This window comes from Arthrobotrys flagrans (genome assembly GCF_004000055.1).
Source record: "Arthrobotrys flagrans strain CBS H-5679 chromosome Unknown unitig_3, whole genome shotgun sequence".
Taxonomy (NCBI): domain Eukaryota; kingdom Fungi; phylum Ascomycota; class Orbiliomycetes; order Orbiliales; family Orbiliaceae; genus Arthrobotrys; species Arthrobotrys flagrans.
Window position 1 is genome coordinate 2,019,999 of NW_027137547.1, and position 16,339 is coordinate 2,036,337.

The following is a 16,339-nucleotide window of genomic DNA, read 5'->3' on the forward strand; positions in this document are numbered from 1 at the left end:
AAAACTGCACACCTTTGCAAGTTTGATTTTCGTGATGAATTAATCGATGGTGGTAAGGGAAGAACTAGAGATCGCCGTGCAAATTAGGTCCTTGATGCATATGCATACGCATCTATCAGCTTTGTTTCCCTTTTTCATTTGCAAATCCCCATGTTAAGCTGAGTCGGGGAGTTTATGGAGAAGGCCTAGAGAGTTTTACTACGGCTGTCTGCAGAGTTAAAGAGGGGGCGCATCATAGTCCACCCAATGACGAAGTGCAGCATGCGAACCCAGCCAACCCGGTCGATCGGTTTGGATTCCCAAAGAGATCCAAAAGCCGTCTTGGATCTTGTATGCCAAAAAAGCCTCCAAGGTATCGGAGGGCGAGAAAAGAAATATACTTTGGCAGAGATATATAAAAAAAAAATCCAAGTGGTATCATAATTGAAAGAGCGGGAAGGGAAAATCTCTTTTTTTTTTTTTTTTTTTTTTTTTTTGACTTCAACTTCCCTTGCTTACCCTGCAAATATATCTCCGGCGGGAAGTCCGATTGGGTGTGTGTCTGTGTGTGCACGGTTCCATGAGTGGTGTGTCGACATTTCCATTGCATTCCTATACCCCTCAGAACAAAAAAATAGAGGGCTTGCAGATTGCGAGTGCGACTATAGATACACTATTCTGTTTATGTTGTATGAGGGATAATTAGCTCGTGATGGTGGGCGATCCGTACCGTAGAGGTGGAACTTAACTTTTTAGATACGTACTGACGTGCATATTATTGGATGGGAACGGATGGCCGCAGATCTGGTCGGGGCTGTCTAAGGTTCTTTGACGTCAGGGTTCTTTATTATCTTGTATGAAGTAAGTACATGCACCTGGGCCTCGCCTACACACTTGGTCTTAAATTCGCAAGGCTTTTTTAGGAGGAGGCTTGAAGTTTAAGGTCAGGCGAGCAAGGGTGGAAGATATTCTGGTAAAAGAAAGGGAATTAGTGACCGGTTCGAGCTATAAAAAATAAAAAAAGCGGGATCGTGGGAATCATGGTCATGGGGTCTTGTGGGTCGATCTGTAGTATGGTACGGATGTTGGGTGATTCTGGCGGGTGACGGGATTACAAGGCCTGGCCATGTTTAGGCGGCCGTGTATGCAAGATTATCGATTAGTTACCCTCAGATCTTTGCGGCGATAGGGCTATGTACGAAATATGTACATGATCGATTAATTACGGGAGACTAGGTTAGTTTAATACCTAGTCCCTAAGCCGAGGTTGCCCTTTCCCCTCTTTGTTCTCTGACAATTCCCTCTTCCTCCAGACCATCCCTCTTCTATCCCTCTTACAAGATACCCTAGCAAATCTCCCTAGTGCCTGCTTGATATTTGTACTATGTCAGAGCACTAACCTTCCTTGCTTATACCGGAACGTGGTAATCTCTGAGTTCCTTACATCCCACTTGAAGTATCCAGATTTAAAGACAGCACTACCATATGTAACCGCTCCCTCCTTCGTCTTTAATCCAAACTTACAAGTACAGCTATCATCTTCACAGTTATAACTCCCTCTATAAAACGCCCTTGGTTCGGATGGAATACTTCCACCCCCCCATGGAAGCGTAACCTTAACACCTTTCTTCGTCGGTGTACCATCTGGGAATTCATCGTCTTTGATATAGCATGGATAACTACACCTCCCGCCACTACAACTTCCACCGTAGGCTGCTGCAATGGCCTTTAAAGATCCGTTGTCTAAAGCGGTAATAGTCGCGCCGGTATCCAATAGTATTTTATCGTCGGCGGTGAATTTCATGGTGTTGGTTTTTCCGTCTTCGCTGGTGACTGTGACGGCCCAGCCGTCTGAATCGACGTACCAGTTTTTGGAGTCGACGGCTTTGACGGCGATGCCCGAGGTTGGGTCGTAGAGGGAGGAGTCGACCATGCAGTTGAAGCACAGGGACCATGTTTCTTCGGCGTCGGATTTCAGGTAGGAGGTCCAGTAGTCGAGGTTGCCGGATGTGGTTGGGAGGGTGTCGAGGCGTTCTGTATATCGTTCACGTTAGTATATAACTCCGGTTTTATAGATATAATATAGAACATACTCGGCGAAGACCTAGACTTCCCAGCCTTACATATCCCTAATAAACCATTCTCTTCCTCCCACAACGGTCTTCCATCATCTCCCGTTATATCACTAGCTACTTGAACATACTGTTCCTCGATTTGAAATCTGCCGAGAGGCTTTTGTGAGCCGAATGTATCTATTGCTATTGTATCACCTCGGGCGTCTAGTCCATCGTTGTAGGTTGGTCTAAAACTTGAGGCTGTGGATGAAGGTACTCGTGGTGCATTGCCGGGGTTGTAACAGTGTGTTTGGGTACGGCATTCTGAGGCTTCGGTGCCGACGACCCAGCTATATATTTATATTGTTAGTAAGGTTTGTTTTGTTTTAAAGGTGGGCCGAGATTATAGAAACATACGTTCCACAAGATCCAGTATCAATTAGTAAATCGATCGCTTGCCTTCCGATAGTGAATTGTCCGAGAAACCCTGCGGCTCCCCATTTCACCGGAACGGAACCAGGTTGGCTTGCGCGTTTGATAAGTGGGATTGCGGTGGCTAGTTGAAGAAGTGGGAATAATATCAAAAGCGTCGTTGACTTCATTATGGTAGATATCGTGAAGGAAGGAAGGTATAGATTGGAATTTAAACCAGTAAAGTAAGCTTATGAAGGAGAGTAGAGACCTAGCTCTATGATTAAAAAGAAGAATTGGTAGTAAACGTTAAGTCTAATTAATATCTATGTGATTAATTGAAAAAGAAGTTGCCGAGCCTGCTGGATGGAGAAGAAGAATTTGAGATCGTGATGCCATCATGATCGTTTTATAGGAATCTCGGGATCAATGTATTGTGATAAGAATAGTTACAGCGATAATTACAATAGAAGAGTCAACCCGGGTGGTATAGAACCATAATCGCCATCCCGCATTAAAGAAAACGACGAAGATATCTAGATGAGTCCAAGCCTTCGAGAAGTTTATGTGAAAATTCAATCGAGCGACGTTAGAGTAGATGGTGATTTGTGATAGCAAACATTGTTTGCAGCCTGGCTGCATTGATTATGGCTAAGACCGGTGGTTAATGACATTAATATCGAGACTATTTTTCTAAATAGCCACCGAAGTCGATTCCCGAATTCGCGGAGTATCGAAGTTTGAAACCGTTAACCTTCGTGGTAAGGTGGATGTATCCGATGAGATCGATGGGTAGTTGTTACATTCGTTTCAAGAACGAAACAATGAAGCGTGTTTTGATACCATCGTGGATACCACGCCGTCAGGTATCGATAGAGACTGTAATAGGAAATACGTGATTCAAGTTCCATGCTATCGTCCAGGCGAAAGCGTGTGTGGATGCGCGCACCTATGTTGCATTTTGGGATAGTTGCCTAATTGGGAAAACGATGAAACCGGGGGACTATATTTGGAATACGTCTCAACGTTTTGTCCTTTTCTGGGTCGTTTATTAGACTAGTTTATTGGAGGATATGATATACGGATAGTGGAGATTGGTTCCTTCGTTTTTAGGTATATGTTGATGTTTTAATTTGGTCGCTGTGGCTTCAATTGATTCTCGAATAATTTTTCACAATCTGAATCTGGTGCTGGAAAAATTCCGAGTTGAACCGGATATTGATAATCACCAGTAATTGAAGGTCCAGAGCAATAAACATGTTGTCAGGAACCTTCGCGCTACCTCTAGAACAGGAAAATGTTGTGAAACTTACCTAATTTTCTACAATGCATCTCCTCACAGCCTATCAACTTCGAGAGGCTGAACTGATGCCCCAAAATCTGCTGTGCGCATGCGCTGCGGGTGTGTTTACGAAGTCGAATCTCACGCCATGATAAATAATTGAGGCCCTTTTTAGTAAATGCAAAGACTTGCATAGATAATTATCGTATGTATCATCCGTGCTAGCTAACTGTCTCTTCGCATTTGCGAATGGTCTTCGAGTATTGATCAAGGGGGCGAACCGAGAATTTGTAAAAAAATTTGAAATGTGAGAAGAACAAAAAGATATTATCCAAAAAATCTTAGGGAGTTCCGCCGGAGATATATCAAAGTCAGTAGTGCTATATATATAACCCATTGACTATCTACCATGGGATACAAATGATTCTTGTTAACGTTTCGTGTCGAGAAAATCCTTGATACCAGCTCGAACCCAAAAAGACACCGAACACGATAACGATGGCAATAGCGATAACGATAAACCCCGCCGTAGTCTAGAACTTAGGCTATCTGAAACAATGGAGGGGTAAAAGGGTGGCAAATCTATCCATTTTTATGCATGGTGAATGGTCGCGCAGATGTCGTTGGCATTGATATTTGTGAGGCGTAACTACCTGCCGCCAGCATCGTGTTGGGAAATATTACGGATTCTTCGGATCCACGGATGTAGGTTTCTGTATTGTGAAAATTCTGCCGAAAGTTAAGGTTGATTTTTTTTTTTGATACATCGTATTCGAAGACTAATGGATTGGGAGATGCCAGCTGAGCGATATATATTTTGCCCCTACCTTTGCGAGGGAGTTTATGGCTTTAGTCTGTTGGCAGCTGCACTTGCCATGGCCAGGCATCGCATCAGAATCACTAGATATGCATTGCATGTTGTATTCGCCTTGCGTCTTCCTTTAAACTAAAAGAGGCGAGCGGAAAAGCCGCAAAAGATTGGCCTAGCTAGTGCTCTAACAGGTTCGGCGAGTCGCCATTGCATCTTGCAAAGATGCCTTGACCTTAAAAGAAAGGCCTAGAAACTGATGGCATTGAAGGGGGAATATTTTTAATGAGCTCTCGCGCTTGTATGTATCCCGCAAGACATACATACATGCAGTAAAATAGCACTGAGGGGTAACATCGGCATCGGCTACTGAGGGGTAGCAGCATAAATTAGCTCTTTCTTGAATTTCTACATGTGTATGTGTGTTAAACATTCTTGGGCCTAAGAAGGGGCATAACCGTCGGTTCATTCGCGGTCTTTTATGTTGGCGAGTTGCAGGAAGCTGCATGCATGGAAGTTTTCAAGGCGGGCAGCTGACAGCGACCCTGGTATTTATCGACGGCCCTGGTTAGAAACGGTTTTGATGGACATGCTTGCAGGCATTTAATCTTCGTAGGTGTTGATTTGATTCGACGTAGCGGATGACTTGTATAAATCTGTAGGATTGCTGGAATGCTAATGATATTTGGTAGGTTACGAAAATGTGACGATGTCTTGAAATTTTCAAATGGGCTTACCACTGGAATATCTGCAAGTTGCTTTATGCGTGTTAAGACTTAGATACTGATATTGTGGGTTATCGATGTACTGTCCCCATTTTTATTTTCGAGGCGAGGGTCAGATACACAAATGATCATGGTGATATACCGGAGTTATCTTCCCATGGTAGTGACTACGGAAAGTATTGCAGGTCGCCGAATGACCTAATGGTTATATCTGGTCATATCTGGTTGAATCCTCAAGCTAATGCACGCCGGTTATATTTGCTGCACGATATACTTGGGGGAATGCTTCGATATAAATATGTGTTGCTGTTGCATTTTACAATAAGCATCATATGATCGTGATATTGGATCCGAAATTGTCAAGTTGAAGCCAGAAGTAGGTGTCTACGGATATACCTTGCGGTCACGCGGGATACCCCCTTCATTCTTGGGACCACATAAGCAACCAATTGACGCTATTTCCCCAGATTCTGCGTAGAATCTGATTCGATAATCTCGACAGAGGTTCGAAGAAAAACCGTTAAAAGCCGAAACTAGGCTTGGGAAGGTAGAGAGGGAAAAGTGTTCACGAGATGATCGATATATGACTCTCCTCGAGGTCCACCTCGATCCTACTAGTATACGAAACCAACGGCAGTTTCGGATTCGTAATAACGTTCCCCGGTTCAGTTTTCTCGATGCACCACCTCTAATTAAGTCCGTCAAACGGTGCATATCGAAAGTTGGTGGATCCTTACAGTGGCGTCGAGATTCGAATGTCACATCCCGGCAATATTCTAATATCAAGGGACGTTGATGCAACGTTTGAGAAGTTCAAATCCACACATCCCCGTAGACAATCTGAACACCATACCTTTTTTTACGATGTCATGAGCAGTTAAAACGGGTTTCGATTTTTACGTTTTCAATTCATGAGAAAAGGAAGTTGGCCTTTATGATCTAGATCCCTACCAAGAAATCCTTGTTGTAATCGTCAAGTGAAAACGCAACTCGCTGTTTTTAATTAGCCTCTAGCTTGTTTATACGTATTGCAGATGGCGGGGAGTAGTTGCTATGAATAGAACTTAGTGTGTTCCTCCAAAAACTTTGATTCGATCATTGTTGGTATCAGCACTGGGCGCTTTTGGTTGCTTTACCCGAGATACAAGGCCTTGCTAGGGACCTTGGAGAGGTGTCTACGGATTAGACCTCGGTGGCCAACGGGATTTTCGGTTGACGTCGAAGCCGTAAGACTCCACCGGATTTTTTTCTACCTCAAAATTTAAAGCGTGAATAGCTTCCCCACTTGCCTTTGCTGCTTGCCGTTACCTAAGTGTTTAGCATTATCAGGGAATATTAGTTTTAGTCCCTAGGAGTATCGAATGATTCCGTGCTTATCAGACAACTGCATTGATAACTTGCGCTTGTCTGCTATCATATCACTAGTACTAAATAGTTAACGTAGACCCTACGAGGTGAAGGGAATAAATTCGACTTTTGCGACTTTTGCCTTTGCCTTGCCTTGCGTCTGCATTTCATTCTGCACATTTTCCAACTTAACTCCTCAATCAAGATACGAAAAGAAAAGAAATATTCGAAATTCCTCCGTTGTCCCCAAATTTATGTTATTTTATTTTTGACAAAAGCTTAACAGAATCAATTAATTTTCTTTCCCGATTTAGCTGCTCAAACAGAAGTGCAGTCAGCGGAGACGCACCACGCACCTAGCCCAAAAGCCCACCCTGATACTTATCTGCTTATATACCTCCGAGCTGTCTGGACTCGTCTACAGCTAACTTGCTCTCTAACATCATATTCGCGAAGCTCGCACCCCCTCAAGACCCTTGCCGATAACTAAGTACTTAACTTGCTGACTTACTAGCCAAACGGACTCACCCTTCTAAACAAAAAAAACTTCACACAATCGATCAGTCTTTCAGATTTTCCAAATCCGTATTCAAGTATCGCAATATACAATACACACGTATTCAACAACCAGCGTGAGTCCTTATAAATTTAGCAATATCTGTTGCCTTAAAGTTCTCGACCTTCTTCCACTGTAACGAGGACCCACGAGACTTCGCTCGTAACCCAATGAGCAAGGCCGTCCACGTTTTCGTGCTTCCTGCGCACACGTCTCATGAATCTCTACGAAAAAAGCTTTCCCTATGAGCTCTCTCTCTCTCTCGACACGGAGCTGTTTATGCATAGGCCCACTTCCTTGTCGTCGTGTTCAATACCAAGTCGATTGATCATCCTTTGGATGCTCGCCTGCCCAGTGCGAAGATACGGTGTTATCTTTTTGAATCCTCGATACAATGTCGAGGATTCAAGGAACAAAAGCACGAGACTTTCGCCATGTCGTATACACGAACTCGGGCTTTTTTTTCATCGCTTTGATAGCATAGCGCCTTATCGGGGACACCAATTCCTTTTCGTCAACAGCATGTCCGCTTCGAGGTCTGGTGTAAATTTTCTTTCAACATTTAGCCTTTGGAAGACTGGACTCGGACTTCCCACAAACCCCTTCGCCTGCCTGCCTGTTAGTTCGAAGCTGCTTCTCGACCAATCCGCTGGTACAGACGCAGATTTTAGGGCAGAGGCTGGCTGCACGAGCATCGGTGCCTTTTTTCGACCCCCCCTACCTTTTAGTAATTGTTGTTTTTTTTCTTTCCCACTTTCCCGATCCCATATTAAAATCATAGACTGGTGTCTTGTGTGAAAATTTACATTTAACCATCGCCTGCTACTTGATCTCGTCTCCTGACTACTTCTGTTGTGCAGCTCGCTCGGTTCTTTTTTTCCCTCTCGTCTCACCGTGATATATAAACATACTTTTCGATATCGATCCTCTTTGAAGCTCAAGCTGTATCACCAGCGCACTACATATTGATCAGGTATATACATATTCCGTCTTCCGTTGTCTCTCTTCGTATCATCGAGGGAAAAGAAAAAGTCGCGTCTTTAGTTGAGAAGCCGTTGGATTGGAAATCGAAAAACAGACGCCCCTATTCCTGCACCGTTTGCTTACATATTTTTCCTTCTTTCGCCCTCCATTACTTTGCACAGCCTGGTACAAATTTTCGTCGTCTCTGCCTCTCCCTCTCTCGCTCTTGTTCGGTCGTTGAAAGAGTTCCTTTCTTGCTTGCCTTATATATTCGAATTGGATCTCCTTGCATGCTTTGACAAAGTGACAAAGAGAACTAAACTGACCGACAGCTATCGATTAGATCCTGCCAACTGCTCCCCGGAATTGACCAGAGGACAGACAGACAGATATTATATCATACTATACTATATACTGCCTGCACGACCAGACCAGACCGCATTACCTCGCGAATAGTTCGCCGATATATAAAATAAAAAAAATCTTTTTTATTTTATATTCCTCTGGATATTCTCCTCATCCTCGAGGGGATTTCGCATTTCACAAACAGGTCCCAGAAATTAAAGTAAATTGGAATTTCCTTCAATTAAATTATTGTAAAGCAAAAAAAGAAGTCGTTTGGGCGAGATCGTTGCACAACAACAAAAGCCGTTGTCGTCTTGTTATTAGGAAGAAATCCCCAGCAAAAAGAAAACTTCCTCTTTCCTCCTGTTCTCTTCTTCCTTCTCCGCATCTGGCCAAAACACCATCTCAACAACAAGCTCTCGACCTCAGTAAAGCCATACCTGCTCGATCGATATCATCTGCTGCTTGCTCTGCACAATCCAGACATCATCTCTGCTGCTTCTTACCAGGCATCTCAGCTAGTCTGTCTTCCGGATATTTCGTCTCCCGTCTTCTACCCCCACGGCATTCCTCCTCAGCCTTCCGGCGAAGCGATACTTTTTCAACAAACCCCTGTTCGCAGCGTTAGGTCAGGTTTCGCAGCTGTCACGTCCTCTTTTCCTTTCTCGAACAGAATATAGCTGTCTCGGTCCGTAGTTCAGGTATGCTAGATCCATTCCATCATCTGCTGTGATGCTGTTGGAACATTGTGGTGGCGATGAGAGATACCAACCGCACCTCTTCTCCCCAGCGATATATTATGTCTTCCGTCTTGACGTTTGCTAACCAGCTGTCCCTTTCCGTACCAGCAACCTTATCAAATCTTACTCAGCGTCTTATTTACCAAACCAGCGGCGCACACCGAGAATAATTCATCATCAACAACCCCTCCCTCATCCTCCTCCGATCCTCCCCTCCTCTACCATCTAGAGTCCCGTCCGTGCGTGCGTCCGTCGTCGTTCGCTCCTCTCTTTCCTCACCAGCCACTCCTTTGGTCCTTTCGTCGTCGGTTCTGTCTGTTGCTTGTCTGTTTTCTACACGCTTCCCGCTTTTAGCAAGTCACCTTCGCGAGCCTCGTTGCCGTTGCCATTGAGATGGCGGATCAAGCAGATGTAGACCTCGATTCCATCATCGACCGTTTATTGGAAGTGCGAGGCAGCCGGCCAGGAAAGCAGGTTCAATTGCTGGAGACAGAGATTCGATTCCTATGTACGAAAGCTAGGGAAATCTTCATCTCCCAGCCAATCCTCCTCGAGCTCGAGGCTCCCATAAAGGTATGATAGACGCGTCCGAATCGCATCTAATGAACATTGGCTAGACCTCAGTCTCTAACCTGCGCAACAACATCTAGATCTGTGGTGATATTCACGGCCAGTACTACGATCTCCTGCGTCTGTTTGAATATGGAGGCTTCCCCCCGGAGGCCAACTACCTCTTTTTGGGCGACTACGTCGACCGAGGGAAGCAGTCCTTAGAAACCATCTGCCTCCTCCTCGCCTACAAGATCAAGTATCCAGAGAATTTCTTTATCCTTCGAGGCAACCACGAGTGTGCATCGATAAACCGTATCTATGGCTTCTACGATGAGTGCAAGCGACGATACAACATCAAGCTCTGGAAGACTTTTACTGACTGCTTCAACTGCCTCCCAATTGCTGCGATCATTGATGAGAAAATCTTCACCATGCATGGCGGTCTCTCCCCGGATCTGAACTCCATGGAACAAATCAGGAGGGTCATGCGTCCAACTGATGTAAGCAGTGGATCCCGATTTCATAATGATATATGTGCTGATGTACGAACCTTTTCCCTCCGATTTCTAGATTCCCGACTGTGGTCTGCTCTGCGACTTGCTCTGGTCCGACCCAGACAAGGATATCACTGGCTGGAGCGAAAACGATCGTGGCGTATCCTTCACCTTCGGCCCCGATGTGGTTTCTCGGTTCTTGCAGAAACATGACATGGATCTCATTTGCCGGGCCCATCAGGTCGTAGAGGACGGATACGAGTTCTTTTCGAAGAGGCAGCTGGTCACCTTGTTCTCCGCCCCGAACTACTGTGGTGAATTCGACAATGCCGGCGCCATGATGAGCGTGGACGAGAGCCTGTTGTGCTCCTTTCAGGTACGGCGTGGTTCCCGCGTTTATGTGTAATGTGGACTTGATCGGCTAACACGTGGGTAACAGATATTGAAACCAGCGGAGAAAAAACAAAAGTACGTATACGGAGGTCTTGGGCAAGGACGGCCGGTAACACCACCCCGAAAACAGAAAAAAAAATAATCCGTTCGGGAACCGATCCCAACGCTTCGAATGAACATGACGAGCGACGGCAATGTCTTCCGGTGACGCAAACACTCCCACCACCACCATCGAGCGAGCGACGACTTTACTTCTCCACACCCTTTCAATTATTTCGAAAGCCCCACGATCTATGGAACGCACGGATTTCAGGATTTGGATGCCTCTTTGTCACGAGCCCTTGTTAAACGACCACGAAGCCTTTTTCGCAAATTCTAGCAGAGTTGAGCAATTGATTCTTAGCACAGACTCTGTACTTCTACGACAAGAAAAAAAAATTTAACGCCCGTAACTATATCTTTCCTGTGGACCGGGTTTCCATAAAATGTGCCACCACGAACCCTTTTTTATCTTGTTTTCTTGCACATTTCGAACCTTCAAAGCTGTCCCTAACTTACATTTTAAACCACCCTTCTTTTTTTCTTTCTCGCCCTTGTTTTTGTGACGCGATAACGACCTCTGAAAAGAACACTTAAAATACCTTTTAACTCGGAAAACAAAAACCTGGAAAAGAATTCTTTGAAAATTCTAAACCATTATTATACACCCTTCCAAACAAGCTGTTCCATACGTAAGACTATATTTTATTTCTAGTTTCGTAAAGAATTGTTTTTGCAATGCCAACCTGGGCCTATGGTAAGTTGAGAGAAACCCGGTTCTTCACAGGCCCGCCGAATATATACGCCATTTAGGTATATTTGAAGGATAGCCAGAGATGGGTCGATTACTAAATAGACATGGGTATTCGAGCTATAGACCATTGTCAACTATACGTGATATCAACCTAGCTTGGTAATTAGATGGTTGTATAAAATACTAATTACACCATTCACTAAGTAATGGTCTAGCAATTGATCTTAAATTAAGAACTTATTTTCCAATTGTCAGGAAGAGTCGGTCACCACTAGAGAAGCACCAGATGTTAGCGTATTGAATACAGTTTAGATAGGAACCATACTAGGGTACTTACATATCTCCAAGCCTACCATCCAAACCAAACCCACCGGCGTTCCTTAGTTAGCGTCTGTCTCTCAAAGATAAACGGATTATATATATCTGGTTTTCCCCACTTACCCCGGTACAATCATTCCCTGAGGAGTAGTCTTTGGATCGATAGCTCCAAGGTAAACTTCCACACCCTCCGTCCATTCCTCAGCAGCGTGTTTCACACCGGGTTCGGCACCTAGAATGCTGCACAGAATAATCCTCTTGGCCCCCCAATCCTTCAAAGTTTGGATTGCTGCGATAGCGGTACCGCCGGTTGCGATAACGGGGTCTAGAATGATGGCTAGATCTGCTGGTGGGCCGGAATTGGCGGTTGTTGTTGGGAGGTTGTTGTAGTATTCTACTGGTGAGAGAGTGGCCTTTTCACGGAAGAGGCCGAGGTGGTAGATTGCAGCGGGTGTTGGGAGAAGGTTGTTGAATGCTAGAGGCCTTCATATCAGCTTATATTTCCAGAAAGATCTAGTTTATTGTATTTATATGTGATATTTTGGATGTAATTTACCTTCCAGCATCCCAAGACCGGATCGCAAGATTGGAACCAAAACCACTTTTTCAGCTACATCTTCGACAGCGTATTTTTCACCAAGAGCGGAGGTACCCTCTCCTATTTGTACGGTGGTTAATGAATTTGCTAGGGCTTCTGCAGCTAGGAAGCTTGAGATCTCGGTGACGAGAGCTCTCGTTTCTCTGGGACCTGTGGCGCTGGATCGCAACTGGCTGAGCTTTGCGCGGACGCAAGGGTGCTGGGAGACGTGGATGTTTGACATTTTATTCGAATTCAGGGAGTTAATTCTAAGGCCTGGATTTCTGGGGTAAAAGCACTTGATGAAGTAGAAATAATGGTGATGGTTTTCGGAAGATGGGGGGATATCTGAAATATAGCTGGCTCCTGGAATGTCAAAGCTACCCCTTACTTGGTACTTAGTTGAACTGAACTGAACACCATTGTTTTCTATCGCCTTCCTTCCGAAAATCACAATTGCGACTAGCTGCAGCGGGGAGTTCTTCGAGATAGCACGTTAAAGCAAGCAAAGCAAAGCAAAGCAAAGCAAAGCAAAGCAAAGCAAAGCAAAGCAAAGCAAAGCAAAGCAAAGCAAAGCAAAGCAAAGCAAAGCAATTGGTGGGACACTAGCGATCTCGTAACCAAACCGCGAGAAACTAGCTCGAATGTGGACGTGGAGCTACACACATGACATCAAAAACGCGCGGAGACCAATCAACGTACCTTTTTTTGAGGCCTCGATTTCAAGCCGATTCTATTGATATTGGAAAGGGGAACGACGAGGGTATATTTTATTTTATTTTATTTTATTTTATTTTATTTTATTTTATTTTATTTTATTTTAAACAGCGGGGAGGTTCACATCTCTTATATAGTTGGAGGTTTGCACTGCAGGCCTTCGTTGCTTTCAAGAAGGCAATGGAGGGACCAGACGCATCGGGAAGCTGATAAGCTTCCCAACCTTGATAGAACTAGATAATGATACCTGGGAAAACGAGGTTTTTGTGGAGCTAGAAGCTAGCAGGTAGCTGGCTGATGGTCCAAGATACGAATGCCGCTGATAAACGATCGATTGCTAATTGTTGGTGTGGGCTTGTGGTTTTTGTCGGGCGGTTCCGTGCATTTAGCTCCATATTTCTGGGCACTGGCCGGAGCCTCGCCGGGGGACAGGGGATTGGAATTAATATCTGATATGAGCGGGGATGCTTGATGTACAATGTAGCTTCGGGTCCGAAGCTCTTTGTGAACTGCAGGAAGCTTCGTTCGCAGCATAAAGCTCTATAGCTTCGGCAGTGCGTGATATAAGATGGTGGTTTACCGGCAGTCTTCACAGGCAGCTTTCTCTTTGGCAGCAGCCTTTCGTTCGGCCATTACCACCTGTATTCCGAAACTCTCCTGGCCAGAAGTTTGGGTATCATCCTGAGGAGTACTGGCCGACTGATCCGATTGCGTCTGCGAAACGGACTTCTTCTTGCCATCAACATGACCGAGGTCTCTGTTGGGGTCAATAATATCACGGACTTTCTTCTACAATGATTCGACAAACATATAAGCATCAATGTAATAGTCGAGAGAGAAAAGGAAGGGCGGCAGCACCTTGAGTTCCTTTGTCTCTGGGAATCCACCGTCACATTTTCGATCCCATATCACATGCGACTCGAGAATTGACTGTTCATTGAGAGTCTCAAGTATGACAATGAATATACCTCCGGTTGAAGGACGGAGGGACACCTCTCCTAGGGAGGTAGAGAATGTCTGAAGGAGTTCTTGAGCATACTATTGTTGGGAAACCCACGTTTCATCAGACAAAGAAGCTTTCTTTTTGATATGCATGATCATTGATCAAATGGGCAAGTTATGTTATGTTGGATAGTAACATTCATTTGGATGTTAGACGTACTTACATACGCCGCTCGAAGGTTCCACTTGCATTGGATGCAGAATTGAATGGATATTCTCGGGACGGGAGCTGTGATCGAGGCAGCCTTTGGGGAAGAATTTGAGTCTGCCATTCCTTTATCTTCTTTGTCCGGAATCTACTTAATTTCGGGGAGCTGAAGGTGAATGAATGAATGAGAGAGAAATAGTTGGTGGTTCCGTTATAGTAATAATAGTAACGATCGCTTGGCTTAGTCAGCCAAATTTCCTGCCAAATTTGATATTTCTTCATTTTCGTCTGCAGTGCCCCCAAAATCCGGCTCTCCATCATCAACCTCATCACTCTTCATCGCCACCATATTCATCACCACTCCGTACGCTCCTGCTCCGCTTCATTCCCGGAACTCCATCCAACAATGTCCTCCCGTGGCGGCACCACGCTCTATGTCACTGGCTTCGGCCATGGCACTAGGGCACGCGATCTCGCATACGAATTCGAAAGGTACCAATCGAAACCGATCCCTCCTCCTTAACAGTTTCCTCCTGAACACCCTCGATGCACGTTGACGGCGGACTCCGTATGCGGAAGATCTCGAAATCCAACCTGTTTCCCCTCAATGTCCTCGTTCTCTCTATCTCCCCCCGTTTCAAGGTCCTTGCTCGTCGGCGGCGGAATCATACGTATACGGTCCCTATCGACCTTTTTCTTTGCTAGAGGAGATTTCTATTTTCTTCTTCTATTACCTCTCCCATTGTCCTACCCCATAATACTATTTCCTTCGCTCGCCTTAGTGGAAGTCGTCCGATCGAACCGATCGAGCTCTCGTCGTCGTCGTCGTCGTCCGTCGATATCGGCCTTTACCATCCTTTCCCTCATCCTCTTCCGAGCGAAGCAAATTGCCACGTAGCCAATAACATATCCTGAGTTAAAAACGCGTTTCTAACGACTCTGCCTTCGGTTTCTTCGTTGCCTACAGATATGGACGTTTGGTCCGTTGCGACATTCCTGCTCCACGAACTGCAAGCAGCCGACTGTAAGTCTCAGAATCCCTGTCCCTTTGTCTGGTCGCCGATGTTGCAAAACCTGTAGCTTGTTACATCTCTTCCGGACCTTTCCCTTGAAAAAGACAAAAGGGAACTTGAAAGCTGACTGGGAACCCTTGGGTGTGTGTCTTTCTTTCCCTCTAGATTTGCATTTGTCGAATATGAATCTCGTCGGGATGCCGACGACGCGTATTTTGAGATGCATGGACGTCGTATAGGACGTGATGACATCCTCAAAATTGAGGTTTGTACACATACCAACCCAGATGGGACATTGAGGATCATATCTAACAGCTTTTTTTTTTCTTTCCAAATAGTGGGCTCGTACTCCTCCATCTGCCTCCTGGAGGTTTGAGGGCGGTCGTGACGCTCCAAGGCGCCGTAGTCCACGCCGTGGTCCACCACGGTCTGCTTCTCCTCGCCGCCGTGACGGCCGTGAAGAACGCGGGTCTCCAAACGGGCGAACTCGTGAGCGTAGCCGTAGCCCGGCTGGCAAAGACGACCGTGACCGCGATGGTGACCGTGAAATGAGATCCCCAAGGGATGAGAGGGACCGTGAACGTGACAGAGAACGTGATCGTGATAGCCACCGTGAACGCGAGCGTGACCGTAAGTTTTACCTCCTGGAACACCTCGATAGATAGTAATACAGTCCAGCTAACAAATCCGACTTAGAAACTCCACCACGTCACGACGACCTTGACACTGCTGACGCTGAATAGAACACAGCCAGCAATGGGAATATGGTTGTCTGAAAAAAGTTATCCTGGTCACTACTTTTAGACCCAGGTCTTTTTTCACCGGATTCTTCACGATTGATACATACCTTTTTTTTTTTTACTAAGAATGAAAGAAAAAAAAACCCGACTTTACAAACTCGCTTCACTATTGCTACGAATTTGTCGACTTCTTCTCCTTGCCGGGATCGCTTCAGAGAGACGGCATGCCGTAGACACCAGCTTCTCTTATCTCCTTTCATCGCTTGTTTCTCGGATCATAGGGCTCGCGATAGACGGGGGCGTCCTCACCATTACTATTATCTGTTTCTTGCCTTGATCAAAGCTTGCATTCGCCTGAACCACTAACGCATCGTTCTTCCTT

General features: G+C 45.3%; 5 protein-coding genes across 5 annotated transcripts; 2 read left to right on the forward strand and 3 right to left on the reverse strand.

The window, feature by feature from the left end:
* Positions 1-1,366: 1,366 nt before the first annotated feature.
* On the reverse strand, positions 1,367-2,635 carry DFL_001975 (uncharacterized protein; the record flags this gene model as incomplete). Its single annotated transcript, XM_067630688.1, has 3 exons — positions 1,367-2,013; positions 2,073-2,383; positions 2,451-2,635. 3 exons carry the CDS (start codon positions 2,633-2,635, stop codon positions 1,367-1,369), a joined length of 1,143 nt encoding a protein of 380 aa, XP_067493308.1.
* Positions 2,636-7,684: 5,049 nt separating this feature from the next.
* Positions 7,685-10,825, forward strand: DFL_001976 (uncharacterized protein; the record flags this gene model as incomplete). Its single annotated transcript, XM_067630689.1, has 10 exons — positions 7,685-7,859; positions 8,117-8,135; positions 8,469-8,580; positions 9,151-9,171; positions 9,319-9,453; positions 9,565-9,783; positions 9,861-10,262; positions 10,333-10,632; positions 10,696-10,724; positions 10,780-10,825. The coding sequence occupies 10 exons, from the start codon at positions 7,685-7,687 to the stop codon at positions 10,823-10,825; spliced, it is 1,458 nt and encodes a 485-aa protein (XP_067493309.1).
* Positions 10,826-11,679: 854 nt separating this feature from the next.
* Positions 11,680-12,581, reverse strand: DFL_001977 (uncharacterized protein; the record flags this gene model as incomplete). The annotated part of the gene is made up of 4 exons (XM_067630690.1): positions 11,680-11,713; positions 11,780-11,791; positions 11,884-12,235; positions 12,317-12,581. The coding sequence occupies 4 exons, from the start codon at positions 12,579-12,581 to the stop codon at positions 11,680-11,682; spliced, it is 663 nt and encodes a 220-aa protein (XP_067493310.1).
* Positions 12,582-12,711: 130 nt separating this feature from the next.
* On the reverse strand, positions 12,712-14,328 carry DFL_001978 (uncharacterized protein; the record flags this gene model as incomplete). Its single annotated transcript, XM_067630691.1, has 5 exons — positions 12,712-12,717; positions 13,040-13,070; positions 13,635-13,843; positions 13,913-14,092; positions 14,221-14,328. 5 exons carry the CDS (start codon positions 14,326-14,328, stop codon positions 12,712-12,714), a joined length of 534 nt encoding a protein of 177 aa, XP_067493311.1.
* Positions 14,329-14,610: 282 nt separating this feature from the next.
* Positions 14,611-15,960, forward strand: DFL_001979 (uncharacterized protein; the record flags this gene model as incomplete). The annotated part of the gene is made up of 5 exons (XM_067630692.1): positions 14,611-14,696; positions 15,172-15,228; positions 15,383-15,482; positions 15,556-15,847; positions 15,914-15,960. The coding sequence occupies 5 exons, from the start codon at positions 14,611-14,613 to the stop codon at positions 15,958-15,960; spliced, it is 582 nt and encodes a 193-aa protein (XP_067493312.1).
* Positions 15,961-16,339: the final 379 nt, after the last annotated feature.